The sequence below is a fragment of the Galendromus occidentalis genome, unplaced genomic scaffold (genome assembly GCF_000255335.2).
Source record: "Galendromus occidentalis unplaced genomic scaffold, Mocc_1.1 scf7180000077481, whole genome shotgun sequence".
NCBI lineage: Eukaryota > Metazoa > Arthropoda > Arachnida > Mesostigmata > Phytoseiidae > Galendromus > Galendromus occidentalis.
In genome coordinates this window covers 532,031-559,960 of record NW_003805469.1, presented here as the reverse complement: position 1 = coordinate 559,960, position 27,930 = coordinate 532,031, and the positions used below count along the sequence as shown (strand labels likewise).

The window sequence follows — 27,930 nt, the reverse complement described above, 5'->3', positions numbered from 1 at the left end:
AGATTAGGCGCAAACGGAGAACTGAAGCAAGCAGTGGATGCAAATGCGACCATTGATCATGTGATATAACTCTAAATGTGTATACGTGATCTCTTATTTATCAATCACTAACATCTAACCGAACTATTCGTCAAGGGTGAATAAGTCAAAAGGTTTCATTATTCCGGGAGCATTAATGCTCGAGATATATTTTGAAATTTCGCGGGCTCGGATATCTCGGCGAGTGATGTGCTGTCGTCGTCTCTTCTCTCTAACTCGGAGAGAAGATAGCAAGAGCGCAATAACAGTAGTCAGTCGTCGTCTGTGTACGCGCTTTAATAATGAACTTTTTTCATTTCACTCGAGAAAACCTCAAGACACTCATGCTTCTGCATAGCAAGACGAAACTCGACCGTCTCTGCCCATGAGGCTGATTACTCGACGCCGCCTCCCTCTACTGTATGTAAACAAAGATCCGTGTGTATGCGGTTCACTTGATTGCAAAACCCAAACATAATACCGAAGTGGTATTCTGTGTCGGATTCCCTCGAAACGCTCTAAACGCAATAAGCGTCCGCTCCACACAACACAAAGAGAGTAGCGGTGAAGTGAACGAGCAAGTTCTGTGACAACTGTGCGGGGCATAGAATGCTCGCTGGGTGTTCTAGGTAACTCCCTGGTCGTCGATACGAAACCCTGAGGCAGCGATATGTGGAGCGAGGCGCGCAAGCAGGAGAAAAAGTTGCGCGGCATGATGATCGACTACAAGAAAAGAGCCGAGAGACGTCGAGAGTATTACGATAAGATCAAGACGGATCCTGCCCAGTTCATGCAAGTGAGTAACCCCGAACTTATGCGAAAGTCTGGTCTCAACTCGATGATTACACTGATGAGTGCCGACCGGCGCAAGAAGTGTGAAGTAACTCCGTCAGTTTATCTGTGGAAAACGCTGGTACGGTTCCCCGAACTCTTCCATCGGTGATAGAGGAGACTAGGAGCGGAAAAACAGATATATTGTTGACTCGATGAATACCCGACAAATGTTCTTGTATCCCTCTCAGTCACAGTAAGCTACGCTGCCGGCGAATTTTTCTCATCTTCTCCTCTGTCTTCCAGCTCCATGGCAGGGCTTTGAAAATCCACATCGACCCGGTCATAGCTCAGCAGGCGGAGGCGGCTTCAACCATGATGCCTTGGCAGGGCAATCCTGACACCATCATCGATCGTTTCGACGTGCGGGCACATCTCGATGTCATCCCGGAGTACAAGGATACGCCTCAAGAGGTGGACGAGTTGGAGTCGAAGATCAACTATGAACGCTACAGGATTCTTGTGCAGAACGACTATTCCGATGTCAAAGAGAACAAATTTTTGCATCAGATCTACCTCGAAGAAAGGTCGGTCATCGGGAAGCTTACCTGAGACATGCTGCGCAAGGCCGTGATCTTCAAGGGAATTCATCCTGTCGTTTCAATGCATATACGCTGCTAAACCTCCCTATCGTCGTATTCTGTGGAGCTCGGCCCTTCGATTTACGAGTGTTCCCCCACTGTAGGTTCGGAGGTTCGGTGCAGAAAAAGCAGGATATCGAAGCCGAGAAGAGGAAATTGTCCGAGAAGAAGGCGGCCATCGGATACCATTATGAAGACAGCGAGAACGCGCCGTCGATCCCTGATGAACAGAAGGGCGGAGACGAGGACAATGAGGAAGAGGCATCCGAAGAGGAGATCGATCTCGACATCGCGTTCGACGTCGATCAAATTCCTCCAGAACAGGCTCGGGAAATGAATGCTCTGTCGACCACTTATGGTGGGGATTTTTTTTCTGCTACTCTTCCCTTACTCTCTCTCTATCTGTCTACCTTTCCTTTCTGCTGAGTTCCAATCTGTCCCGTTCGTCGTTCTCCTTCTGCGATAGATGTGTCGATTTCCCTTTCTCGCGAACATCTGCAGTATCGATCGAGGGAGAATATCTTCCCGAATCGACGTATCAAGCTAATGCGACGGACAAGAAACCTCGATCCGCTAGAATATCGATCGCTCGCATCGGAGCTCGTTCTAATCGAATTTCCTATAGGGCTGGCGGGCACTGAGTTCATTGACCAGCTGGTCCAGGACAAAGCGGACCTCGAGGCGCTCCGAGAGGCTCGTGCCGTCGAGGAGGAACGTGCAGCAGGTCGCAGGAATCGCAGGGATAGACGCAGGGCTCGAGAGCAGGTGGGAGACGAAAAGAAGGCCTTTGGAATCTTCGTCAGCAACCTCCATTGCTGCACCAGGCGATGCGTCGCGAGGACTGGGGGCTAAGCCCGTAGAACTATGCGAAGAACTATTCTTGAGAAACAGAGCAGAGGTCATTCGTTGGCTTTGCAGGCTCGAGCGAGAGACCTCAACACGATCCGAACTGGAGACATCGGAATCTCGATGGGACTTCCCGCCTACGCAGCCGTTCCCGTCGAAAACGATGACGAAGAGCAAGCCAAAATACTCCTTCGGGAAAAGTCCAGTTCGCGATCGCCGTCTCCCGATCACAAAGACAGGGTGAGTTTGATTACGAGCCTGTCCGACTCCTTCGCGTCCACAAGACTTTTTTAACTTTTCCCATCGGAAGGTCGCTGACCGGTCACATCAGTCGGAAGAACGGGGCAACTCATGCTCTCCGAAGTCAGGAAGTCGGCGAGGATGGCGCTGAGTGGGATCTCTGTTAGGGAGAAAAAAAATGGAGACTCTCACGAGATCAACTAAATCCGTTTGTTTCGAAGGTTTGCTTCATAACATCGTTCGGAGGCGACTCTGGTGACGAAGTGAAATTGTCTCCAGTCCGACGAAATAAATCGAGGAGCCGCAGTCCTCGGAAATCTCGCCGGAGACGCTCGTCGACGTCTTCGAGTGACGATTCGGTATCCTCGAGGGAAAGACGAAGACGGAAAGCAAGGCGAGGGAACCAGAGAAAATCTTCATCCAGCAGCAGCAGCTCACGGAGTCGGAAAAGGTGAAAATTTGTGTGCCATACCGGTCTCGTTCTCGCGTTGCCCGTCGAGCTGACGGAGCGTATCGTTTCACTGGTCCGACCCGGGCTCCGCTCACCGCCCAGAGACCGTGGATAATTTCGTCCAGAGGCTCCGAGCTCCTAGCTCGTGCTCGAGACCTCTTTTTTCATGGGAGCTCCGTGACACCGTCGGAGCACGGGATTCCAGTTCCTTGGACATGAAACAAACTGCGGGTCCGGGACGATCCTTTCGGCTGATCCGTTGGTTTTTCGGGAATGTATCCAAATCATGATTGGGGTCTCCGCGCATGGGGTCTCCTGGTTACAATGTAAACCTTGTAACACCAGGGATGGTTAATAAATCAATCAATCAATCAATCGATTTCCCCGATTCCAGGTCGACATCGCCAAAACCAGGACCGAAGTTACCGACTCCGCCGCGGAGATCCTACTATCGACATGACTTGAAATCGGACGCCTCTTCAGATGGATTTTCGCAGGACGAGTCCGTCAGCCAGTCCTCTGACAGGAAGGATTCAATGAATCATCATCGTACCGCTAAAAGGTCCGCTGACACGAACAGCAGACCGCTGGGTAAACTCACTCCCCAGGAAAGACTACGGCGAAAGATGCAAGCGATGCTACGAAAAACTCATCAGACCGATCAGCTAGCTCGGTTGGAAAAAGAAGAAAAGGCTCGAGAAGAAAGACAGCACCGAGAGGAACTTCTGAAAGAACACCTCGCGAAATATCGCCCTGAAGATCGTTACGACTCCGGAAGCGAAAGTGAAACTCAGAGACGGCGGAGCTCGAGCCGAGAGAGAAGTCGAAGTCGAGAAAGGAGCCGCAGTCGGAGCCGTGAGAGAAGACGGAACCGGCGATCCAGAAGTCACGGGCGCTTTGAGAAGAACAGGAGTCGGAGTCGAGAACGCAGGAAGTCCAGAAAATCCCGCTCCAGGTCCAGATCACGGAGTAGGAAAAATTCGCGAGAGCGGCGCGACAGGTGAGCACATTCGTTCGCTCTTCTGCAACTTTCGCGATGTTTTTCCGAGTCATCGGGGAGGGTTTCGAACTCCTGAATAACTGCTCTGGTCGTTGTATTTCAGGAGCAGCTCGAGCCGGAGAGATCGTCGAGATCGGCGGAAGAAGTATTCACCTGACCCGAGAGAGCGCTCGAGACGAGACGATAGGCGCAATTACCGTCATTGAGGCATTGAGGTCATCGGGCTCAGATCCGGCGCGAGAGGATCGCGGGCTCAGATCACTGTACAATAAAAGCGAACGGGCAAATAATATTTCTGAGTTGAGCGTCTCCTCCACGCTACAGGAAGTCCCCCCTGCTCTCTAGGTATAATCTTGAAGGCAGCCTCCGGCATCCGGGGCTATCCGTGTTGTCCCGGGAAGCCTTGGTGGGGAATATTGCCGACTCAATGGATATGAGCCCTCGGCAAGGAGATCGCGGAGAGGTCGTAGGGAGGTCAATTGGACGAGCCTCCCACGAGAGCTATGGGAACCCTTGGGACGCTTCCCCCCCTCCCGTCGCTAGAGAGACTCAGAAGCACCATCCTGAGAGTTGCCCCCTAGATGGGCGACCATAATGGCTGCGGTATCCGCTGCTTTTGCCCAGCTCATTCTCGCCATTCCACCCACACCATAAGGACATAGTAATTCATACGCGATATTCTTCCGGTTCCTCAATTATTGGCCGTCGGGAACCGGAAGTTTATATTGCAGTCCGGTAGTGACTCTCTCAATTTGCTCAGACATCTTTCGGGATTTTGGACTCCGTAGAGTTTCGACAGATCTAGTGACTGCAGCGCCTTCAGCCCGACCAGTCGATCAAGGCCGGCATCGGTGACACTTGGGCACGCCTCGATCTTGAGTTTCTGCAGACCGTCCTCCTGCCTGTACTTAACGAGGAGACGAAGGCAGTTATCGTCGACATTTGGACACGAAGTGAGGTCGAGTTCCTTGAGATGCTTCAAGTCCCTGGAATATCAAGAGATATCCGTTTGCCGGTGGCATATGCGAGTTCTGGTGCAGCGAGCCGACAGGAAGGCATGTCAGGACAGAACCCGACTTCGAAATGCTCACTTGAGGTAAGGAAACGCGATGTCCATGATACAGGTATCCGTCGCGTCGATGGCTTCAATAGCCGTCCTCCCGGTCGGCAGGCTGTTGTAGTCACTGTGGTATCTCTCCGCACCGACCCAACGCACCGAGCCTCCGCATCTGCCGGGGACATCGGAGCTCGAAGGCTCCCCGAAGCCGTAGCGTGAGCTACCTACCGCTGGGAACTTATCGAAAATATTCCGCGAGGAATTGAGAGACTGCGAGGGGTATATACGAATTGCATTTCGTTCTCACCTGACTATCCATTCTGCAGCGGCTCGATCGGGACCACACTCTTTGATTCGGGCTTCATCGACTCGATTGAAGATTGGGTCCAAGAAACTGAAGAAGCGGATTCGCAGCAATGCTGGGGAAGAAGTAGAAATGGATCTGCGGTTCAGCGGAATTCTCCGCGCGACTCCTCGAACGAAGGTTGAAGCGGCCATTTTCGAAAATGAAACTGTGATTCTTCGCTGCTTGTGCTGCCGAGGGCTGTCATGGTCGTCATGAGTCGTGATATATAAGAAGCAAAAGCAGGCGTACAGTTAATGTGGACTGTGGGCAATCCTCCACAACTACATCATTCATCAAATCATCACCATCCTCGGGTCGCTTGGATCCTGGGTATAATCGGATGAATTTCCCCGGGACTTTGATACCGGCACCCTCTTCGGCGGAGAGGGGTCTTCATGGGAATGAATAGAATCCAGGATTACGGGAACGGTATTTTTCGTCGTTTGGAAGGACCCGGGGTATCCTCTGTCGGGCGGGTGATCGATTACGATCAATGAGATGCGGACTCTATGTTCGAGCAGAGTCGTCAGCTTCGGGAACTTCCATGAATGAGGGGTCGGCTTTTCTCAGTCTCCCTGTTGCAATCAGCGGAGGCGAAGAAGACGAGCTCACATCCAGCGCACATTCCCCTCGGTAGGGTCCGGCTTCCATGAGGCATCCCAAGTCTGCGTGTACTCCATTAGCTTCCATAAGCGCTAGTATCTAATGGCATAGTCTCATGCTCCCGATTCTCAATTGAAGATCTCGAGTTCAATCCCTAAAAGTATTGGCCAAAATTAGAATGATGGAAGTTCACCTCGTCCCCATCCACTCATAGGTTTGGTTCCCAGCAAAACGGTCCAATCTCTTTCCCGGAGGGGAGATCTGAGAATGATGATGCGTTGGTCCGCAGAGATTTTGGGGAGAGGGGACCGGATGGTCCACTGGTCTGAACGTTTTACGTCTGATACTGATGATGGGAATCGAAGAAAGTATAGTCTGTTTGCCGGGCCTCGAAAGTCACCGAGTGTTCGGACGCTCGTTCGGAATCCTTCTTTCCCTAACGCGCGGCTCCAGAAGAGCGAGATGGTCTTCCTGCTGTCATAAATCTTTGGAGTCACCGGCCCTGTAGCTCCACGTCGTCTCGGATCGCAATTTACGGCGGATAATTCTTGGGGGGGGGGGGTTCGGCTGTGTCTCAGGATATATCCCTCAATGCAAGACCTCCCGACAGCCTGATCGGTGCCTGAGTGAATGCAGGGCGGGATAAGAGTCACCTTAACGGCCAGCGGAAAACGATCATCATTCGATATGCGGAGCATGCACGCAGGGTACGCAGATTCTGCTCTATGAAAGATTTGGGTTGCTCTGTATCCTGCCATTTACGACGCTCCGGTCCAATCGGCCGCCTCTGATACGCTCACTCGGGCTCAATCTCCAGTGCTGACTCCCTCAGTTCTATGGCCCCGCCAGCAGGGCGACGTACGAATGCGAGCACTCGCTGACGCTGGCACACACCGACGGGCACTCGACCAGGTATAGCTCTAACCTAGCTCTACCCGCTCCCGAAGTTTCATCGATCTAGTCCACTCAGGAGCGGAGTTAGAGCATTATATAGACGAAAAATAGCAAAAAATCAAAAAGTTGAAATCAGAAAAACTGGGCCTCTTAGAAGAAATCTGTTAAGAGATTCGGTTTCTACGCCCTCGATTCACCCCTACCCAGCTATTACTTTCCTTGTAGCGATTTGGCTGTCGGGCTGTGTTATTAGCCATGTTGGATATCTCGTTTCTGCGATGGAAAACTCCTGAGTTCCTCCTCCGATATTGATTTGTGCTGATCGAGCGGAAATTCACAAATGAGATAGCCAATCGGAATCGAATATCAACTCATGAATAGACTGATAGATGATGCGTCGTGCCCACTTCCAATAGTTGTCCGCGTATACTTCACTATGCATTCATGAGTACGCTCAAACAATCGTGGATTCATAGATCTGCATTAGGCTTCGAGCTTTCTAGCTCACGGAATGCTCAGAGCATCCCTCGAATTTTCCGAAAGCAGCTCTTGTGAATCATCCACTTCAATCCATCCAAGTCCAGCATCCCGCAGCGTCTAATAATCACACTAGATCACTGCTAGCCGAATCGCGCCGAAGTATTCTCACAAGTCGTTTCCCGTCAGGGGAGCAGCTCATGAGGAAACTCCCAAGCCCGAAATTAAAAAATCTTGGGCGTCACAAGTCAGCGATTCAATGCTAAGTAAATCATTGGGTCTTGAACCACAGAGCGACGTTCGGCTCCACACCCGGGAACGTACATCTAAGTTGTTGGATGAGCCTTCGCTCCGTCTCCCGGCTGGAAGGAAAATAATATCGTCGAGTGGAACTCCCGGATTTTTTCACGGTCTGGGTTAGTGAGAAATGCTGTAACGTGAGTCGGTGTTTGTCGGAGCTGTTCGCTTTCCGCTTAATTGTGAGAGACGAGCATGCGATCCGATGATGAGACGCCACACTTCATTCTCCTTGTGAGGATTTTTTTCCCACCCCGAAATCCCTGGGTTCCCTATCGGTTGCCCATGCAACCGAGGGGGATTTGTCGGCAGCGGCCGCACCATAATTACTTCGGAGCAGCGCTCGCAATTTTCGTATCAACGACCATCCCGAACGATTACAATAATGTATCTAAGCAAGTCCGTATTGATAGTTGACTCAATCATCATGAGACACGAGAAGTGGATACGAGGGATGAGCGTCTCGATAGATGCGGTCGTACCCACCGCAGGGTGCGCACGCAAGACTTTTGCGGAGATGAGGGAAGGGCCGGGGAACTCGTTCTCTTTTTCGAGAGGCCCTCAGGATTATCATCGATAGGCTCCCACCCACCACTCGGGTGCAAGTGATGCACTACTTGCTTCATTCACAAGTCACAGACGTCGGTTCAGCGATGCGGCCAACAGCAGGAATGACTCTTCACCTTCGCCACGGGACTTCTACCGCTAGAAATACTTCCTCAAGAGCTTTTAAAGCAAATTTCCATGCTATCGGGATACACAAGCCGTCTCCGCGGTAGGAGCTCAGTCCATACGATCACAAATGATTTCTCCAATGTGGAGGGGAATACATCCGTTCGCTCAGATCAATTACGCAAGCGCAGTGAATAACACTGAAGCTTCGAAGTGACCCGTGCCGTCACGTCATCGATCGCCAAAAACCTCAGGCCATAGAAATGACAGCAAAATTCCGAAGCGTTGCTATGCGTCAAAAACTCGATCTTCCGAGACATCACTGATCCCGAAAGAGGAGCGTCCCGTGATTTCTCCCACATAGTTTTTTTTCGTCACTACGCTCAATCATATATCGAATCAAATGTCGTTCATGGCGCTCGGAAATGAATTTTGTCGGACCAGATTCCTGTCTTCCAAAGTGATAGATACACAAATTGTGCACATTTCAATGCTTCATGCCAGAGTTGTTGGCATTGGCTCCGCGATATTTCACGCGCGGACACATTCCGCTTCCGCTCGTCAAAACGAAATCGACATCTTCCATCGCAGGGAAAATAAACAGATAGACGCGTACGGTACACCCTAAAACGGTGGCCGCCGGACCCACGGCCGAACCCTCGCGTACCGTGAAAAGAAGCTCTTCCGTACATCTAAGCTATTTCACATGAGCTCGACGTGAAGGCATGCGTGGAGACCCCGCATCAAAAATGAGCGCTACGGGGCTCTAAACCGCAGCACCTCCTCACAGGGAGAAGAAGGTGGGAACTCCCTGCGTCGTCTCCAGGCTAGCGGGTTCACCCCTCGGAGTCTGAAGCTCATTGATAAGAAGGGCTAAGGAAATGAGATGGTGGAAAGCAGGAGCTTGAACTAATTATGCCCACATACGGATAGCGAATGCCTTTGAATTCTCCCAAAATACTTCCGAACAATCGTACCGAGTACCAAGTTTAGTCCGATGGTACGGATGGAATGATCGCCTCCCATCGGTCTCGGTCTCGCTCGGAATCTCGGCTAGAGATTGTGCGCTCTCTCGCCCACTTTTCGGCTTCTCCGTCCACACGGAGGAAATTTGCTTTGAGCGGAGCCAATCGCTCGGCGGACGGGAAGTTCGATGACTTGGGATTATGCGCAGATGAGTCCCTCAAGGGAGAATTCAGGAAGATTTATGAGGACCACGATCTCACCCTGCATCCCCATATCCCGTATGATTTCCGAGGCTTGGAGGAGCAGATTTCAGAACGCTACTCCGGGGAATCGGAGTAATCCGCCACGGGAGTCTGATTTGATGATCATCCCAAGACCGTGCGAACGGTGAAAAAAGGCAAGATATCATGCCTGAGAGATATCATGCCACATAGTGTAATTCGTGATTCGAGACGAATTCCCCTCGACACAGGATGCCTTCCATAAATCTTGACGTATGTAGGCACTTTCCGCGGCATGTAGGAACAGTCAGAAGAAAAATTCTAGAGAACTAGGAGACCCACCATTCTGGGAATGAGAATGCCCAACCATGTTCCACATTCACCGTTCTCGCGTGGTCCACGGAGACGATGTACCCAACACCCGATTCTTCATCCACCCGTTTGTGCTCCGGGAAGAGCTTGCTATCTCCTCAGAGCATCCAATGGAAATACTCCGGCATTTTCATGCATACGAATTCATGCAAGAATTCTTGCAAGCTCCAATACATCGAAAGAAGGATTCCGCCCCTGCTCGCGATGCCCGCATCGTGTGAGTGGCTTGATCAGGCGAGCGCTCAAGGTGAAATCGGTGGTCATCGGACGGGCGGATGGGTCGATGTGCTGAGCCTCAGTCGGTCGGAGGGGCGGATAGATTCGTCAGCTGCTGCTTATCGGCGAAGGGCTGCTACGTACGGCAGCTCCACTCAATTGAATCACCGCAAATACTGTGAGCCCACCGTCAAGTTCTCTGAGGAGGATGATTCTATTGGCAAAGGGAGATTGGGCGCAGGAGGCGATGTAGATTTATCCTCGGAGCGAGGGCTTGGAACTAAGGCCGAACGTACGCAGAAGACGACGCGCGGAGAAGTTCAGAAGCGAAGATGTTCGCGATAGTCAAGATCCGCAGCAAGAGCCATGAGCGGGAGGGGGAGTCGGAGGCGAGGAGGTGGATGCGAAAGTCAGGGCAAATCGGTGAAAACCTACCACTCAAAATGGCACGGTGTCTAATGGGATTACGCATTGCGTTTCCGAAGGTCGTCGGATCTGGTGCTCTAGTCGTGTTCTCGTCCGGGTCCTGTCGTACCGTGTCGTCCTGGATGTGTCCTGGTCCCGAACATGAATCTGTTCTCCTTGTTGGTGTTCCTGTTCCTGGTTGTTGATCTGTCGAGTCAGCATCGATTGTTCAAACTGTACTTCCTTTCGAAGCTGTTGTTGAAGAAAGGTCCCCGGATTATACCGATCCCGATACCGATAAAAGTTCCCCAAGGCAAGAAAATTGTGAAAGTTCCGGTCGTGCAACATTCGAAACATGTCCACATCCACTACCACGGGGAGCCTCCCCTGAAGGTAGAGCGCCAACATCATGTGCACGAAGCATTCTCTGTTTTGAATGAGATCCCGAATCATCTGCCTTCATTGCACGATCATCATCATTCCGGGAACACCGCGCACTCGTTCCTGGAAGCAGAGCACGAGTTCGGGAGTTTGTCTTGGTCGACTCCGATCCATCTTCAGAGCTCGTACAGAATCGGAGGGAATCTTCCACACTGGGACTCCTAGTGCTGAACTCCTCGGCTGGACCGGGACGAGATTTTTATGTTAGGCAACTTCATCCGTGCACTTCGATATCAGCAATTGATGGGTCGTGAACGCTCTCGGCCAAGGCTTTTTTTATATTCTCCGATCCGGCACGTTCAGGGACTTACAGAAGAGCCATCAGCTTTTCGCGACACGGAAAGTTGGATCCTCCCCCGCCGGTCGCCGGAGGAAGTTTGGCTCGGCTTATTCGCGTGTGAGGAGTGCATCAGACAGGATTATGTAGGAAGGGATGCATGTGATTAAATTTTATGTGTCAATAAAATAATTCGTTGCCGGGGACCCAAAATCGAGTGACTTGATTCGGAGTTCCCTTGATCATAGACGGGAAAGCGTTGCTGTATATCACCCCGAACCCTTCGAGAAAAACCTGGGGCAATAGATAAACTGGGGATCCTCTTTCGATCTGGGAGTGAGACCAAGAAGGTATCTGCGATCGGAAGGCCGACTCAATATTCACGGCGGGTCCATTCTTCTTTTATTCGATCGTAATGGCCTAATCATGGGAAACAGAAATCATTCTACTCACGGATGCTCCCCACATTATTTTCTTTGCTTTATTCAAACTTCCACTCGCACGGAATTATGGTACCTCTCGTCAGCGGCTTTGGCTTCAGGCACCATTATGACTAGTCTTGTGACTTGTGACATACTTCTCGCCCCCTATGTATATATATATATATATGTCTTTATCATTCGTCCAAAATTATTCGCATCCTGTGATTCTATATGAATATGATTCCACTTCCTCGCGCATGGCTCTACTGTCATCAGAGCGACATATTCGCATGTTGAAATTCCTCCCGGGCACAGGTCCTGCAGACCCACTTGGAAATTCAGTTGCATCCATCTCATTGCGGACAGTCGAGAATTCAATCTCTCCAGATGCTTCTCACACAGGGAACTCCTCCTCGACGAGAGCTCCGATCTCGAGGGTATATATATATTACTACAGAACTAAAAAAATTGCACAAACGACTAGGTATTGTTGGTGAGAGAAACGCTCCCGTAGGAACGTTAGGCGTTCGAATGCTCTTCGTATATAGTAGCTGAAAAAGGCTCAATCACAATTCCAAATCCTCGATGGGAAGTTAGAACCTATGACTTCCGAACCTCCGGAAGGCGATCACGGCTGCGATGTTTGCATCCGGTCTAGGCTTTGGCTGATGAAATTCACAAGTGGACTGTCTGAGTCTATCTCCGAATGAGACCGTGAACCGCCTTCTGGTGTTGATTGAGATTACTTTTGTTGGCTGTTCGGAAGTGGCAACCCAGGATGAAGCATTGGAACGGCTTATCTCCTGTGTGCTTCCGGATGTGCTTCTCGAGGTTCGATCGGAATACCGATGAGTATCCACAGTATGTGCACGGATAGCGTTTCACTTTCGGTGGCTGACTCATGTGAAGAGCCATGAAGTCGTGAGAACTGTAGTACTCGAAGTCTGGAATTGAAAATTATACATCAGCCCTCGAAGAGAGTTCTCGCTCCGGAAGACGAACTCCGAGGCATGACCGGTTTGAGGAGCCCTTCAATTTGTGTATCATACATCCGGAACCCTCAATCTGACCGGAGCGCGACTCAAAGAGTAACATGGACTTTTTTTATTCGCCGACATGGTTTGACATCTGCTGACTGAGAAATGCATGCATGCCATTCAGCCTCGGAGCCGCTCTACGTCCTCGTGACGTCTGAGGCCGAAAATTAACTCGTGCCTACATCCTTCGGAGCAGCTTGATCTCAGCTGATAGCCTCATCTGGAAAGAGAAATGAGGTTACCGGTTGCAGATACCGGATCGTACTCGAAACAAGTCGAACCAACGATACCGAAAACCTAGAGGCCGTTCTGGAGCCGGTTACGGCAAACTGCGCGGTAGTCGACCGCACTTCCACACATGCTCCCGCTTTGGGCTCGCGGGAGCCTTCGAATGATCTTCCGGTGCTGCTCAGGCACGAGGGCTGAGGTAGCAATCATTACGGAATTCTCCTATGAGAGCAGGCTGACCACCCGTGGAGCGCTTCCGGAAAAGAGGAGAACGGTCGTGAGAAGCCACGCTAGGTTTCTTCCTTTATCCTGCTCTCATCAGGCACCAATTTCTCTATTGATTATGAAAGCAAGTGAAAAGAACTGCAAATTCAGTTTCTCCCTCAGGGCAGAACCGGGGTCAGCCGATCCGCTCAGATTGAATTGTCAGATCTCTGAGAGATCATCTGGAACTGACACAGGATCAGCTGACGGCAAACAAAGGGAATTCCGCGAAAAGATGATTCTCGTGGGTATGCCCCGAGCACCCGAACCGATTCCGGGGTGGAGACAAGCACGACACTGACGAGGGGAGGCACGCACAAAAACGCACATTATACGCGTTCTTTGTCAACTCGCGACAGAAGTTGAAGCCGAGTTTGCCCAAACAACGGTAGAAGCCAACCCGAGTCCACTCTCGCACTCCTCTCGCTGCTCGAACTCTGTGCGGATCGCATGCACGGTGCTCGAAGCCACGGGTAGATCACGACCCCGAGTTTTCAGAGATCTCTCAACAGGCGCCAAAGTCGGATTATTTCGATGCTCGCTAAAATGGTCATCGATCTCTATGAAGAGCTACAGGGCTCGCTTCATGCGTTTCGCAGATTCTCGGTTGGATTGGGATCCACTACGCGTCAGTAAACCCCCGATTTTGAATTCGTCGAAACAGAATTAGTCTTCTTATTTAGGGAATGCGCGTGGCACAGCTCAGCATTAAGATGAGGCGCGCAGCAGGTGCGCTCCAGAGGGGATTCTCTTCGACTCTCTTGAGGAGTCTTCGGTGACTGGCGTCACGGCGTGACCCATGAGGAAAAGCCTTCGCAATTCGAATCAATGTGTTTAGTTGCAGGAGCAGCAACGATTCACTACGATCGTCCGGCATCGACAATGTCTGCCTGTCCATAGGGAAGCTGGCTTGATTCTTCCGCTTCGATGGCGTCGTAATCGGGGCCCATTTCCAGAGCAAGGAATGTTTTGTGAATTGTGAACAATCGGCTCCGTCATAAAATTCATCGGACCCAAGCCGATGATGGGCCGGCCATCATGAGAAATAGTGCTTCAAAACATGGGCATAGGCCACCGAGAAGGACCGTCGGGAATCGACCAGGATATTATGAAGGAGTGTCTCAGTACTGCGCACTGTTTTTTTCAGCATGCCGGGCGTTTCCACTCCGCGGGGATGTTTCGATGAAAATACGATCCACAAAAAGTGACAGACTCGGGGATTCGACTCGGATTTCGGTCGTCTGACGAAGCTTTCGTCGTCGCCCTCCCCAATCACAGAGCTCAGACTCTCGGACCCCCATCAGAACTAGGAGCAGGATGATGTCGCCGGCTTAGTCTCAAACAGAATCATGGGTATTCTAAATAACTTCATCATTCATCTTGCAATCCTGTCATGAGGGCTCCCGTTGTCAGATTTAGAGAGGGATCTCAGCGGAAATTGAACGGCGGGAGGAAATGGCGGGTATCGGAATATTCTCCCGTTAGAATGCATAGTGATAAGCAGGCCATTTGAGTCAGTAATCTCGAATTTTATTTGAGTCTCTCTATCTTCAAGCTAGCGATTCTTCGAGAGCTCGACTTTCTGACAAATTTTGGCATGATATTATCCTGAACCATGCTCGATGACGACTCCTTCTTCCCAAAATTCATATCGATTCTTGAATTGGGAGACAAGATTTATGTCCGCCTTGGGGGCGTCAACTAGAGATTACACGGTCACTATCACGCCGATGGAAGAGGACAATCCAAGACAATGGATGAGGTCATCATAGCTGCCGTCGGAACAAATCTGTGAGTGGGACTGTACCCGAAACTCAGCGTGGCCAACGAACTTACTCGAATGAAAATTGAATGATTTTCATATTCCTTCAGAAAAAGGAAAGTATGCAAGTTACGACTTGTACGATCCCGGCGTGGCTCGACACCGCAGAGCTATGAGCGACCGCTGGACCAGGAATCTGAGCCTTGGGGATGCTGCCACGCGCAGGAAACTACAATATGCTTTGAGAAATCAGTCAGGAATTCAGCAGAACCCTGGAGAGAATGATAGATGTACGATTGGCGCTCGATCCGAAGATATTTGGATGGGATTCCTCGCTCCCCGGAATCACGTGGACAAATGGACCGCCCCCGAATCAGCCCGCGGCGAGCTCGGAATCTCAAATCTCATCGCCAATAATCAAATACTGTCACTCCAATCTCGATGGGAGCCTAAGACCTATCAACCGAGTTGAGTCATCGTAGGAACCCAGAAAGCACTCGATGGTGGCGAGCGGCCGGGGACTGAATCAGCCGAGGGCAGCTTCGGAGCCTCGGCTCCGCACGTTAGGGAACAGCATGAGCTCGGGCAGGAAAGACACGGTCGCCTGAGCCCACGAGGTAAAAAACAGCAGCGGCAAATCGATGTGGACTCGACATGTCAGTCAGAGCGTATCTGAATTTTCTGCACCAGGACCTCCGCCTCGTATCGCTTGTCGTACAATCCTGGTGTCAAAGGGGAGCTCCTTCTGGGGAGTAATTGAGGTTTCAGACGGACCTGGGAGGATCAGGGCCGGCAAATGCGTGTTTCGCCATGAGGACTCGGAGTGTGGATGATATCTTCGCTTTCAATATGTAGCTTGTTGTGGTCCGCCGTTGATCCCACCGGCTGCATGCGAAGCAGCTCGAAAAAGTGAATTCCTCCCAGGAAGGTGTGCCGTATTCCCGGCGAAGAGTGGCCTATGAGACTCTACAGTCGGCGATGATCCCAACTGGATATGTAGAGGTTTGAGAGTCAGGCAAAAATAAAAGCTTGAATTCTGATAGCGTTCTCTTGCTCTCGAGGGTAATTCTGGGATGAAGTCACAGCATTTCTTGGGAAGACACAGCGCTTGACATATCAATCCGTAGATGTCCACTCTTAATACAGCATACAGGCGCCCCGAGTTCCACTCGTCCGTCACCGACGTCAGGCTCTGTCCAATTGAGTCTTTGGCCGCGGAGAAAGTGAAGTGAGTCGCCGTAAGTCGCCAGGCCTTCTCCGCCGAGATAGCGGCCCCATTGCTCGGGCCTTGCGGCGTCTCCGACCGCCCGCGAATGGCAGACGAGAACGAATGGATTGATCCTTGTAAACCTTCGGGTGCGCTACATCGCTACGTCGTCAGCTGTCTTTCTGGAACAGCTCGAACGAACTTGTCACGCGGCTAGTCTTACCAGACAGCGGCGGAATTTCAGTGACTGCCATAGAGGCTGTGAGACAGAACGTTAAACATGGCAGGGGAAACGGTGAAAGTCCAGCAACGGACTGAGAACCGGAAACTCAAGGCCTTCTCCGATGGTGAGTACGCGAGGCGCACAAGGAAAGCACGAAAATCGAGCACGACAGGACCTGTTGTCGCTCGTAAACATAGCGGGTACATTTTATCGAATCTGACTTTATTGTGGACATTCCACCGCTCCGATGCGCCAGGCGCCGGACAAGATCAAGGAGAATCTACCTAAGCCGGTTGATAGATATACAAGAGAAGGAAATAGAGAAGGTCGGGGCAGCAGTAGGGCCCAGAGCACCCGTCACGGTATAATCGAACGTGATCTTCAGAATTGAGAGTATCCTCGACTTTCAATCGATTGTGGAGATTCCGATGGCAAAGGTTCGGTAAGGCAGGAGACAACTGCTGCATGTCTTTTCAGATGAGGAATCGCACTGGAATGGACCTTTCTGCTTCATACAAGCTGCCGACACCCAGCTCGGGTTGTACGACGTGCATATCAGAAAAGTATGTACGATACGTAGCATTCACGAGGGAGATGCTACGAAGCGTTCCAGGGGTCTTGGCAGATCGGCCAATGTTCTGTGAGAGGAGCTTACGAATCTCGACCTTTCTGAGAGAGAATGTGTTCTGATTCCGAATCAGTTTGACGAGCCTGACGTTACCTGGTCGTACGAAGTCACTCGGACGAAGATGGCTATCCAGGCTGCGAATCGCATGTCGCCGCGACCGAGGTTCTTCATCGTCTGCGGCGATCTCGTAAATGCTTTCCCTGGTAGGTTCCGCCCGACTCCTCTCGCAGAGATATTGAACATTCGGGGTCTCCAGTCGGTTCCTCGAGCTATTCCAGAATTCCGTACAGATCCTATTTTCCTGAACCTTGCCCATACAGGAACCGTGAACAGGGAAGCGCAAGAAAGAGACTGGCACGAGACTTTCGAAGAACTGGATGACCAGATCCCTCTCGTTTGTGTCTGCGGGAACCACGACTTGGGAAATACTCCGACTGCCAGTACGATACAGGTCCGGAACCGTGCTCACACGCCGTAAGGACTTCTATACCAGGCGATTCCGTGCGTCCGGGAATCTCATTCGAAATCTAATCATTTCCAGGGCTATGTGAGATCGTTCGGAACCGACGATTATTTCACTTTCTGGTGCGGTGGCGTGTACAACATCGTCCTCAACTCGCAGTTCTTCGAGGATCCTTCCCAAGTGAGACAGATTCGATTTTTCGTTCCTACGAATTCCAAAGCACCTCGGGATTCCGAGAAGCCAAACTGACGCAATTCGCTTGATTCTTTTGACGGGACTATCTGAGGGAAATGGGCCGCTATCGTTGACCGTATGGATTTCAGGTACAAGACCTCGCGGATGCTCACCTGAAATGGATTGATGAGCAGCTAGCTCATGCGAAGTCGAAGGCTGCTACCCATATCTTCGTATTCCAACACATCCCATTCTTCCTAGAGAGCTTTGACGAAGCGAAGCAGTATTTCAATCTGGATAATCCCTTCAGATTGACGATGCTCGACAAGTTCGAATCGGCAGGTAAGATTGTCCATACCGTGGTCCAGAAGGAGACTCAAAGAAGTTGCCTGAAGGTACACGTGTGGGGGGGGGGTGCTAATCAGCGCTGTGTGCCGTATCCAGGACGCGGCGAACGGCGCCATAGACTCAATGGGACTTGCAATGCTCGGCGCGGCGCACAGCTCTGGTGCTAATTCAAAACGCACATTTTCCGAGGACTTTGATCGAGGATGATGCTTGAGATATTACGTGAATCGCTTCGTCACCGCACCACTAAAAGTTCTCCGTTTCAGGTGTCAAAGCGATTTTCTGTGGTCATTACCACCGAAACGGCGGTGGGAGATACAAAGGGATCGAAGAAGTTGTCACAAATGCAGTCGGACTGTCTTTTGGAGAAAATGAACCGTCAGGCCTCCGAGTTGTGAATGTGTACCAAGACAGGTTTGAGCACAAGTATTACCCCGTGACCGACATTCCTCTAGATCCAGGTCTCGCAGAAAAGTGAGCTTATCGTTCGAGGAACCGAAAAATCAAGGGATGTTATAACTCACTCAGAATGTCGTTGAATAAACGTAATGTTTTTTATGAGTGGCTTCCTGTGGGATGCCCTCCCGAAACAATGAATTATGCAAGGATGTGGACCCGCTCCCCGAGAGCCACAGGAGCGAGAATCCCTCTAAATTCTCCCGAGTTCGGAATTATCCGATCGAGATCGGAGAGTTATCCGATCGAATCGCGTGTAGCAAAAGAATTAAATTCTGAAGCTCCCAGAAGTTCTAGAAGAACGCTCCCCCGATGACTCCGTGAGCTCCGATATCGAAATGACGGATGAATCGATTGAACAAGAGTTAGGCAAAGTGAGGCTCGACCGCATAAACATGAATGAGGAGCGCTCGATATTCTCAAAATCGCTTGTGCGCCGCGTGATAGCGCTAGAAGAGATTGTAATTGAGAGCATTCAGGCACAAAGGACAATCGCAATCGAAAATCGAGTCATTTGGCCATTCGGCGAAATCCACCTCCCCGACCTTGGATCGTGGTCAGGGTGGTGGGCGGACTGGTCGAGTGGTGAGGGCTCCTTGCACTCGCCGAAGGTTCAACTTGCACCGTTAAGTTGAACTACACTATCATGAATCATGAATTCTTCTGCGGCAGGAGAACTGGACCGGGCATCGGGTTCGATCCCGACTTATGGCGAAACGCGCTTGTGCTGGCCTCGATCCTCCCAGGTCCTTCTGTTTCCTGAATTCCCCCGGGTCTTTCTGTTCCCAGAATCCCTCCCCGAAAGGAGATTCCCACCTAAATCCGTATCGTATTATTCGAGCTTTCCAAGCAGGGGGTCCTGATGCAGAAAACTCAGATATGCGTCGTCTGAAATGTCGAGTCCACCTCGGTTTGCCGCTGTTGTTTTTTGCCATGCGCCCAAGAGCAGCCAGAACCGAAGGGCAGAAATTTCCTCTTCATGCATTCGAATTCCATTTCAACCAAATTGACGCTCCCGGTCTCCACAGAGAGTGAAATTTCACTCGGCCCAACCAAATCTCCGTAGCATATATTCGCTCAGTGTTGACTCAGTGTTGCGAAGTTCATTTCCACCGGAGCTTGCTCACCATCGGCGTCCACGGCAGAAGTCGGCGTCGGAACTCCGTGCTCCTTTCTCTATCTTGATGGTTTTTATACCGGACCCCCTTCAGAATCATAGAAGACTCGGGGATCGCCGCAGGAAACCTCCGTCTACACTCCACACTATCGCAACCCCTGAGATTTGTTTCGTCCGGAAATCGGACAAAATAATCTGTGCAGTTGCAAAGAAACGTGAAGGAGGTCAGCCATCAAGGTCGTTGCGCGTCCTCCATCAGCCTCTCGTTGGGACCTTTGCGCAGGGAGCTGAGGTTTGAATGCGGAAGGCATCCCTATTTCCCTCGACTCCCTCATGAAATCATACAATTATTGAGATCTCACAAGATCGCCATCTCTCAAGCCCATCATCTTGTTTGGCTTCTCCTCGAGCCGATTATCGACTCTGTTCGGAAATGCGTGTTTTCCCCAAGCACCGTTGAAAGACAGATTCGAAGAGGATACTCATAGATTTACCTCGCTACAATCTCAGCTCGACACTCCAGCTTGTCTCAAGTAGAAGCGGCAGCGAAAACTCTGTCACACGTGATTTCCGTCGCGCACATCTGGGACTGAGAAAGAGATAGCAGCGGCGACCGCGGGATGCCCCTCGAAATCTAGGAAAATTTCCCAATCTAAGGCGAAGACGTGCCGGGACCAAATGACACCTGGAGCGAGCTCTTCATCGTCAAACTCTCTCTATAATAACCAGCTTATCCGGGAATACTAGCGTCGAGGATTCAGTCTGCATCAGGTGATGATGGTACTTCATGGACAAAGAATATTGAGACATCCGCTTTCCAGTAACCCATTTGGCTTCTCATTCGAGTTGAGGCAAGACGATGATCATGAGATTCAACGTCTTCTGTTACGGCGCGGCTGAAGCAGTCGGCGATTCTATGCTCCGTCGATCAGCGCAGAATTTCCACTCGTCGACTCGCCGGGAGCTCGTCCACTACCAGATCGTGATGAGAGCAATCTGTCGAAACGACTGCAGATATTGTGCTCTACCGGCGACTCGACTGTGTGGTGAATGAGTCGGATTTGGACGTGAATATCAGCTGGAATAAGGATCATCTAACACTCCTGAATCCCCCTGGCTAGGAATGAGGTTACCCAAGGAAGCATTGTGAAATACGTGAACCCGCGGGTAATCTGGCGTTTTGCTGGTTTTAAATATTCTCGATCACGCTGAGCGAATTCGGAGAGGGTGAGCCGCAAACAGACAGTCGGGCAGACGGAGAATCTGTCGAGGAGCGAGGAGAGGGTGTTCCCGTGGGGATTTTGTGGTGGGATCGAAGTGCATTCGTTCGAGAGCCTCCGTCCGATCACGGCTCGGATCCACGGCCGCCCCCGAGTCAGGAGAGGGACTCCTTACTTTTCCGATCCTTGATCCCGATCCCTCTTCGAGACGGAGCACGCTCGGTTCCAGGGGATCAAGTCGACCGCGAAAAGATCTGATCTCTCGGAATGGCCCGCAGGCTCAGTCTCGCAGTCAGTAACAAACTCAGTAACTAGAACATTACTACCGTCGGTCGATCACTCGGTCAGACAGACTGAGTCTACACAGACGAACATCTGACGCTTGAAATCTCGTGGCTGTGCTCCGTGTGTCGTGCTTGTCGTCGATGACTTTTTTGTGCCTCTCGTCGGATAAACGTTCTATGATCGAGTGCCATTCCGGATGCCGAATAATTCTTCCAGAAGACGGAAATCGCTCCTCACGGATTATTCTGAGACGCCCACCTCTGAAATCCGCATCCTATTCTCCGACCCTGAGGAGCAATGCTTCGAGCACTGAAGAAGTTCACATTGGTTCTCTTTGTCGTCATCGTCTACGATTGTTCAGCGAACGATTATGACGATCAAAAGGTGATATTCTCGAACCCCGTGAGGTCATGCGATTTTTTTTCTGTTCCCGATCTGAGCCTTCAAAAGTTGGGGACTGGAGCTCCTTGATTTTGAATCGCGGAGAACAGCTCTAGGTCTCAGAAGATCATTCCCTGTAGATAGGTGTTGAGATCGTCGGGAGCTCACGCGATCCGAGCAGTCATCGAATTTCGATAGGTTCTGCAACCGCACGAATCCATGAATCCATGTTTCCGATGAGAAAGTTCTGTCTGGGAACGAAGTGACCAATGAATGTCCTTTCCAGCTGCAACAGCTCAGCAGAGGCATCGGGAAGCTGAGCATAGAAATCCTCAAGAAAGTCGCTGCCGACGAGGAAAATACGATTTTCTCTGCGTATGGAATCTCTTCGGCACTCGCGCTGTGTCTACTCGGCTCCGAAGGCGAGAGAGAATTCGATACCCTAATGAGATCTGTTGGATCGTGACTCATGACGTGTCTCTGCGCCAGAAGAGCGCTCTACGATTTCGACCAAAAGAACTCCGCAGTGTTCATCCTCTCGCCGAGAGACGGAAATTGCAGAATTTCCCTTGAGCTCGATGTCGAATAAATAAGATGCCTTTCATTTCAGGTCAAACGCGGGCAGCACTTCGGGAAGTTCTCGGTTTAGCTTCGCTGAACGATGCTGAATCTCTGAGAGCTTTTCGGGATACTAACAGAATGGTGGGGAAATCCAGATGATTCAAATCATTAAATTTTGACCAAATATCGAATCTCTTCGACAAGCGCTAACTTACAGTTCTCTGCGCGCGACTTCAGATTCTCGGTGCTGGTAGCCTCACGGAGGGGAGTAATGGGAACCTTACCCTCTCGTCAGCTAACGCGATCTTCGCGAACGAATCGCTGCGGATCAGACCCGAGTTCCTCGGTCAGATGCATGAAGTTTTCGAAGACTCTTTAGTTCAGTCAGTGGATTTCGCAGGTGAGCTGTTCGTCCGGGGATAATATTTCTCTCATAAACGAGCTGTTGCCGGTCCAGTCAAATCGAAGGACTCCTGCTCCATTCTCAAATGACCGCTCATCTCTGTTCTTCCAGATGATGCTCATGGAATTCAGAAATATATAAATTCTTTCGTCGGGGAAGCGACCCACGGAAGAATACCGGATCTCCTCAGTCAGCCTCTCGACACCCAGACACTCCTTGCCGTCGTCAACGCCGTGTATTATAAGGGCTCCTGGAAGACGGCTCTGAAAGTCAAACAGTCCGTCGAAGGCTTCAACAATTTCCCGTGGTGAGCTTCTGGGGAAAATATCTCGAGCCTCCTGGAGTGCCCATCCATTGTTTTAGACATCCTCTGGAAGCGTCTGCTTGGCTCCAGACAATCTCCGCCGTCTTAGCATAATTTCTTCCGTCCAGTCCGACTCGTGAGATGCAGCCAGGTCCGAAGCCGCAATGGATGACTCTGACTTCGAAGCTCCGCTATGCCCGCTCGCGAACTTTGAATGCCCATTTCCTGGAGCTGCCCTACCAATCCGGCGACAACATCGCGGTGTCCATGATCTTAGTTTTGCCCTACGACGGGATGAAGTGCGATTTTTCGGGATGGATACAGCGAACCTTGGACTGGAATCTCGTCGCGGAAGTTCTGACTGAAATGTCAGAAACCCGCATCGACCTGACGTTGCCCAAGCTCAAATTGAAGGGCACGTATGATATGAAGAAGACTCTGACGTCGCTCGGCTTGGGCGTCGTGTTTTCAAATCAAGCATCTTTCGAAGCGATGCTGTCCGATCAAAACAGACCCGTCCCAATCAGCAACTTCTTGCATAAAGCAGAGGTCAGTGGTATCTATGGTTTGGAAAGTGTCTGATTAATGGACCGTATGGGAATTCGCCCGAATCGCGTGATTGAACTCGCGTTCCCCTTATCATTGCAGATGTCAGTAGACGAGCTCGGTACCGAAGCGGCCGCCGCGAGCGGCGCCTTCCTGAGGCGGAGGTCCCGACCCTTGCCGGCAGCCCCGCCGATCGAACTTGTTTTCGATAGATCATTCCTTTCAATGATTGTTGTCGACCAGAATGGAGTTTCGCTCCCATTATTCACAGCAGTCGTCAATGAAATCGTTGCTTGATCCGATCCATCGTCTCACGACATCCGTGAGAGTCGACGGAAGCGGGCAAGACGTGCCAAATCGTTTCAAATGTTCGCAAGGAGATCCCCCATCATACCGGATTGCGAGCTCGCCGATTATTTATTTGAGTGGTCTCCATGAGACTTGGGCTGGGAACTAAATGACAATACACGAGCAATCTTCGGTCCGGTGGAGTCTTGACAATAAAGTTGAAAGTCGCGGGAATCTCATTCACCTGGATCGCAATTTTAGCGGTGGTATCCGTCCAAGCTCAGACAGACCCCTTACAAGAGTATCCGAGCTGCAGCTTCCGTGATCTGCGGTTACCGGGATCGCCTATAAGAAAGGCCAACGCAACGGCGCCGCCGGCGCTTTGCGTTTTGAATGTGAAAATAATGTCCACAGATTTCCCTTTTCTGGAATGATTGTGATCCGCACTCACGATGTCGCCTTGCGAAGTCCGAGAGCCGACCTCTAAAAGCGTGAGGTTCAGAGAAGAGAACTTACTGTTTCTAGTTCCTCACCGCGTTCAAGAATCGATTTCCCCGGAGGGCCAAGCTGTCCGGCATTGCCCCGTTGCCGCCGAGGAGACCGCTCTCTGCAGATGCATTCTCAAACTTAGTTAGCCCAAGTTGGCTCCCATTCGATTATTTGTGGGGATAGAGGCGTTATCCGGGAATATTGAGTTTTTACCGATCCCGGAGAGACGAGAGAGCGCAGTCGGGCTCAATCAGAATGGGTAAGACGGAGACCAGAAAACTCAGGGTGTCGAAGTCCACATCAAAATCGCGGCTCCGTACGTCATATGGGCTGCTAATCTCAGCACATCCGGGTATTATCGGCGCATCTTTGTTACCTCTCAACCCGTCCGTTTTCTTAAAGATTCATGGAGATCCGAACAATCGGGCTTTGTTGAAACCGGGCAAAATGCAAGACTGTATTCTAAGAGGGAGGAGTAAGGATCGTTCGTTGACTTACAGACAGGCTCCGGAGGGGAACGGAGTATGAGGTGGTCGATCGTTCTCGTGTGCTGTGTCGGCCTCGTGACAGCTTGCAGAAGGGTTGATGTGAACTTCATCACTGTGTCCCCTCGATAGCACAGGAAACACAAACATGGGCCGTTCAAAAGTCGCTGAGCGCTTCTTTATTTCTTGAGTGCAGAGAATTCATTCAATAATGACTGCTGTCGATCGGCATGAGATTCTGAAACCTCAATTGCACACCTGCATTCCGGGCCTCAGGATGAACGTCTATCTCGGGAAGTCGGATGAGCCTGCCCGGTCCGAGAAGCCTGGCGAGCTCGGAGATCCGGGAGACGAGGGGCTGGCGGCGTTGATACGCTCGATTATACTCGAAACAAAATTCAGTGCGTTATCCAGGAAACTTTGCACCAGTGGAGGAGTTCCAGGGGGTAGCTGGACAGGCTGCGGTTTCGGGATGCGACCTAGTGAGGACATGTCGAAACCTCCACCAGCTGGCGCAGCTCGGCAGCTCCCGACGAGAACTGCGAAACAGAGATGGCAAATAATTGTTCACGTCTCGATGATGGAAGCGATTCGCTGAGAATCCAGGGGCCGGACTGACTAACACAAGGAAGAATTTAGCCGAACTAATTTTCCCATTAGTCCATATAGGTACTCACGGACAATCACGAAGAGATAGATAACCCTCATTTTTGGACAAGTGGTTCGATGTCAAATGGCTCTCCGTCGACTGTGCACAGGCTAATGATTCTGAGAAGGCTTTAAAGTCTGCGTGAAGGCTTGTAAAATCAGGGATTCCTCCGACTCTCTGGAAGTTACACTTGCGTAGCACTAGCTTACTGAAACCCTCAGGATGTTAACAGGCGGGAGTACGCGACTGTCGTCATTTTTATTGTAAATCAAGCGCAGAATGCTCTTATCCGTCTGGCATCTGACTTCGTCGGGCTCGGCACAGAGCATCGTATCCACTGTGACCTGTGAGCACACATTATCGGAGCGACAGCAGTCAAGGTAGCCCTAGATTCGAAAATTGATCATCTCATGCGTCATCGATTGGGAAGACTCTCTCATTTGGTCCACATATTGAGAACTCATTCGGCCCTCTGACCGTTGACCTCTTGTCCAAAACTGTCAATCATGATCGAAACACGGTCCTCTCGGCCTATAGCATCTCCACCGCCCTCGGAATGTGATCCCGCGGAGCCGCAGGTGATTCGTGGCGTCGATATTCCGGAGGCTGACCCTCGAGTTTTTCGAGGGGTGAAAAAAGCAGGTAATTCTGAGGATAAACCCTTTAGGAGAAACCGCGGTCCTAATGGAAGCCGCGCTTCCCTTGGATCTACTGGATCATTGCCGAATCTTCCGCGGATATGGTGCGTCATTGGCCCACTTCACTACCGTGAGTACCTAGCTGGAATCTCAAGAGGGTTCCGCGGAGCGAACCGATTACTTTCGAGTGTGCGATTAATACCTCGCTGATTGACGATTCTCGACATTAATTCTTTGAAGTTGAGTAACTCAAACAATAAAGGCTCCAGAATCAGCGTCGCGAACCGATTGTTCGTCGATAAGATGATCTCGTACAAGCCGACCTATGCGAAGGAGGTCCTCATTACCTTCCGCGCGAGCGCTTTGAACGTCGACTTCGAGAGTGAGTCCGAGGCCGAATTCATCATCGCCGCATCAATGCTATCGGCATCGCTTATTGGGAATTCTTCGATTCCGAGGAAACATGCATTCCGCTGAGACTACCTACTTCCTTTCCAGGAACTTCTGCCCGTGTCACGGAGGAAATCGATCGATTCGTGAAGAACAAAAGCTTCGGTCTCATTCCGCAAGTTCTGAGTGAACCACTCGACCGCTCCACGATTCTCACCCTTGTCAATTGTCTCCACTTCAAAGGATCCTGGGATAAGAAATTCGTCAAACCTCCGAGTGGTCTCTCTCAGAACATCGATCGATTACGATCTCATTGCGGTCTGTGGACGCTTGACCTTCTCAGTCAGGGTCGCAATGGGGCTCATCATCTCGCTTGCAAGCGGAGTTCCATTCGTTTGCAGCACGCCTTCGAAAGCCACTGGGATGAACTTCAAGGGCCTTATGCCTTATGCTAGCAACGAAAATAACCCTGAGCGAACGTCGATGACCATCGTGATGCCCGACGCGATCTTCGCTTCGGGCATCACCTCTGGGATGAAGAACCACTTTGCGTGGGGCATCCTGCTGAATGAAATCTCCCAATTAACCGTTGCTTCAGTGAAGTTGACCATGCCGGAGTTCTAAGTGCAGCAGTCGTTCGAACCGGAGAAAGTCCTCACGAGCCTCGGGAGTCGCTTCCTCTGACCGAGCTGATTCCAGAGGCTTGTTGGCAGACCTTAGTTCGAAAGTCAAAATTAGCAAAACGGCTCATCAAGCGAAGGTGAGTGCGGAAAGCAGACGATAGAATACCATTCACGAACAAATAGAAGATCTCCCCTTATCCGTTGACGCTTCAAGCCACACGTTATCTAGCAATCTTCCTTCAATTAATTATAGATTCAGGTCGACGAGCAAGGCACGGAAGCATCCAAAGCGTCTGGAGTCGTTGTGGCTCCGAAAGGAACGGCTCCGGTACAATCTTTCATCAACTTGGTGATCGACCGACCTTTCTTGGCTTTCATCATGCTCTACGACAGATGTAGTGACGATCCCCTGCCGTTGTCCTCGGCCGTGCTTAATCACGTGTGAAGTCGCTCTCGTAATCAGAAATTATTATCGAAAGCTTAACAGACGAACGAGGTTGGGAGCCCTAGCCTAGTTCAGCTCCCAGGATCTTCGCTGACTTTCGTCCACAAGAATAAATCGGGATGTCGACTCTCATTATCCATTGTGAGTTCGTTCAGGAGGGGTTGAGGCACAGCGAGGAGCCGGGTCTTGTGCACTTGCTCCCGTAACACTTTCGAATTGAAGTCATCAGTCATCAGTGACTCCTCAGAGAAAATCCATAAAGATTACCAGGCTTGAGTGAGGCTTGCCGACTTAAACCCGATTCCAACGTCTGCCTTCGCGGTTCTGATGATCGAGAACCGGTTCTTTGAGCCGCTTCCGTCCTGGAAATCTGCGATGGAAACTCCAGTCCGCCATGTGCGGTCCTGTTCCCGATTTTCGGCGCCTGCATCCGGATTCGGTCTCAGATTCCCTCAAGAGCAGAGTAATCAATGCTGTATCGGTGGAAGCGGGGTTTGGCTCGTCAAAAGTTACTCGCCGAAAATTTCACTGGGAGAGGTAAGGTCAGATGGTATAGCCCCAGATGCCCTACTCCCAGATGCTCGGTTCACAACAGAAAATGCATCGGAGCTCCGAAAGGGTAGGACCGCCGCGCGATAATCAGAATATGATTTAAGTCCTGCATTCGCCAGTAATGGATTCGA

The 27,930-nt window shown here is 50.9% G+C and overlaps 4 protein-coding genes across 4 annotated transcripts; all 4 read left to right on the top strand.

The window, feature by feature from the left end:
• Positions 1-688: 688 nt before the first annotated feature.
• Positions 689-5,290, top strand: LOC100904049 (CLK4-associating serine/arginine rich protein). Its single transcript, XM_029112048.1, has 8 exons — positions 689-814; positions 1,096-1,376; positions 1,535-1,788; positions 2,056-2,195; positions 2,349-2,516; positions 2,738-2,967; positions 3,362-3,967; positions 5,215-5,290. The coding sequence occupies exons 1-8, from the start codon at positions 689-691 to the stop codon at positions 5,288-5,290; spliced, it is 1,881 nt and encodes a 626-aa protein (XP_028967881.1).
• A 10,971-nt stretch (positions 5,291-16,261) lies between these two features.
• LOC100898901 (serine/threonine-protein phosphatase CPPED1) lies at positions 16,262-18,525 on the top strand. The gene is made up of 7 exons (XM_003745320.1): positions 16,262-16,478; positions 16,832-16,917; positions 17,056-17,185; positions 17,303-17,433; positions 17,524-17,625; positions 17,769-17,961; positions 18,234-18,525. Exons 1-7 carry the CDS (start codon positions 16,412-16,414, stop codon positions 18,443-18,445), a joined length of 921 nt encoding a protein of 306 aa, XP_003745368.1. The 5' UTR covers positions 16,262-16,411; the 3' UTR covers positions 18,446-18,525.
• A 2,817-nt stretch (positions 18,526-21,342) lies between these two features.
• LOC100903757 (serpin B10-like) lies at positions 21,343-23,537 on the top strand. Its single transcript, XM_003745354.1, has 7 exons — positions 21,343-21,429; positions 21,713-21,848; positions 22,037-22,128; positions 22,225-22,387; positions 22,502-22,697; positions 22,823-23,243; positions 23,343-23,537. Exons 1-7 carry the CDS (start codon positions 21,343-21,345, stop codon positions 23,535-23,537), a joined length of 1,290 nt encoding a protein of 429 aa, XP_003745402.1.
• A 2,298-nt stretch (positions 23,538-25,835) lies between these two features.
• LOC100903617 (serpin-Z7-like) lies at positions 25,836-27,247 on the top strand. Its single transcript, XM_003745353.1, has 6 exons — positions 25,836-25,919; positions 26,030-26,171; positions 26,288-26,501; positions 26,581-26,730; positions 26,879-26,939; positions 27,056-27,247. The coding sequence occupies exons 1-6, from the start codon at positions 25,836-25,838 to the stop codon at positions 27,245-27,247; spliced, it is 843 nt and encodes a 280-aa protein (XP_003745401.1).
• Positions 27,248-27,930: the final 683 nt, after the last annotated feature.

Bases quoted from the DNA above. Each gene is read 5' to 3' on its own strand.
- LOC100898901 (XM_003745320.1), top strand. From the start codon at position 16,412: ATGGCAGGGGAAACGGTGAAAGTCCAGCAACGGACTGAGAACCGGAAA. The intron at 16,918-17,055 runs GTATGTACGATA...ATTCCGAATCAG, and splicing joins ACGACGTGCATATCAGAAAA to TTTGACGAGCCTGACGTTAC. The intron at 17,186-17,302 runs GTAGGTTCCGCC...TTGCCCATACAG, and splicing joins TCTCGTAAATGCTTTCCCTG to GAACCGTGAACAGGGAAGCG.
- LOC100904049 (XM_029112048.1), top strand. From the start codon at position 689: ATGTGGAGCGAGGCGCGCAAGCAGGAGAAAAAGTTGCGCGGCATGATG. The intron at 2,196-2,348 runs GTGGGAGACGAA...TTGGCTTTGCAG, and splicing joins GACGCAGGGCTCGAGAGCAG to GCTCGAGCGAGAGACCTCAA. The intron at 3,968-5,214 runs GTGAGCACATTC...GGGACATCGGAG, and splicing joins TCGCGAGAGCGGCGCGACAG to CTCGAAGGCTCCCCGAAGCC.
- LOC100903617 (XM_003745353.1), top strand. From the start codon at position 25,836: ATGGAAGCCGCGCTTCCCTTGGATCTACTGGATCATTGCCGAATCTTC. The intron at 26,502-26,580 runs GTGGACGCTTGA...ATTCGTTTGCAG, and splicing joins TTACGATCTCATTGCGGTCT to CACGCCTTCGAAAGCCACTG. The intron at 26,731-26,878 runs GTGGGGCATCCT...AGCTGATTCCAG, and splicing joins GGGATGAAGAACCACTTTGC to AGGCTTGTTGGCAGACCTTA.
- LOC100903757 (XM_003745354.1), top strand. From the start codon at position 21,343: ATGCTTCGAGCACTGAAGAAGTTCACATTGGTTCTCTTTGTCGTCATC. The intron at 22,129-22,224 runs GTGGGGAAATCC...GCGCGACTTCAG, and splicing joins TTCGGGATACTAACAGAATG to ATTCTCGGTGCTGGTAGCCT. The intron at 22,698-22,822 runs GTGAGCTTCTGG...TCTTCCGTCCAG, and splicing joins GGCTTCAACAATTTCCCGTG to TCCGACTCGTGAGATGCAGC.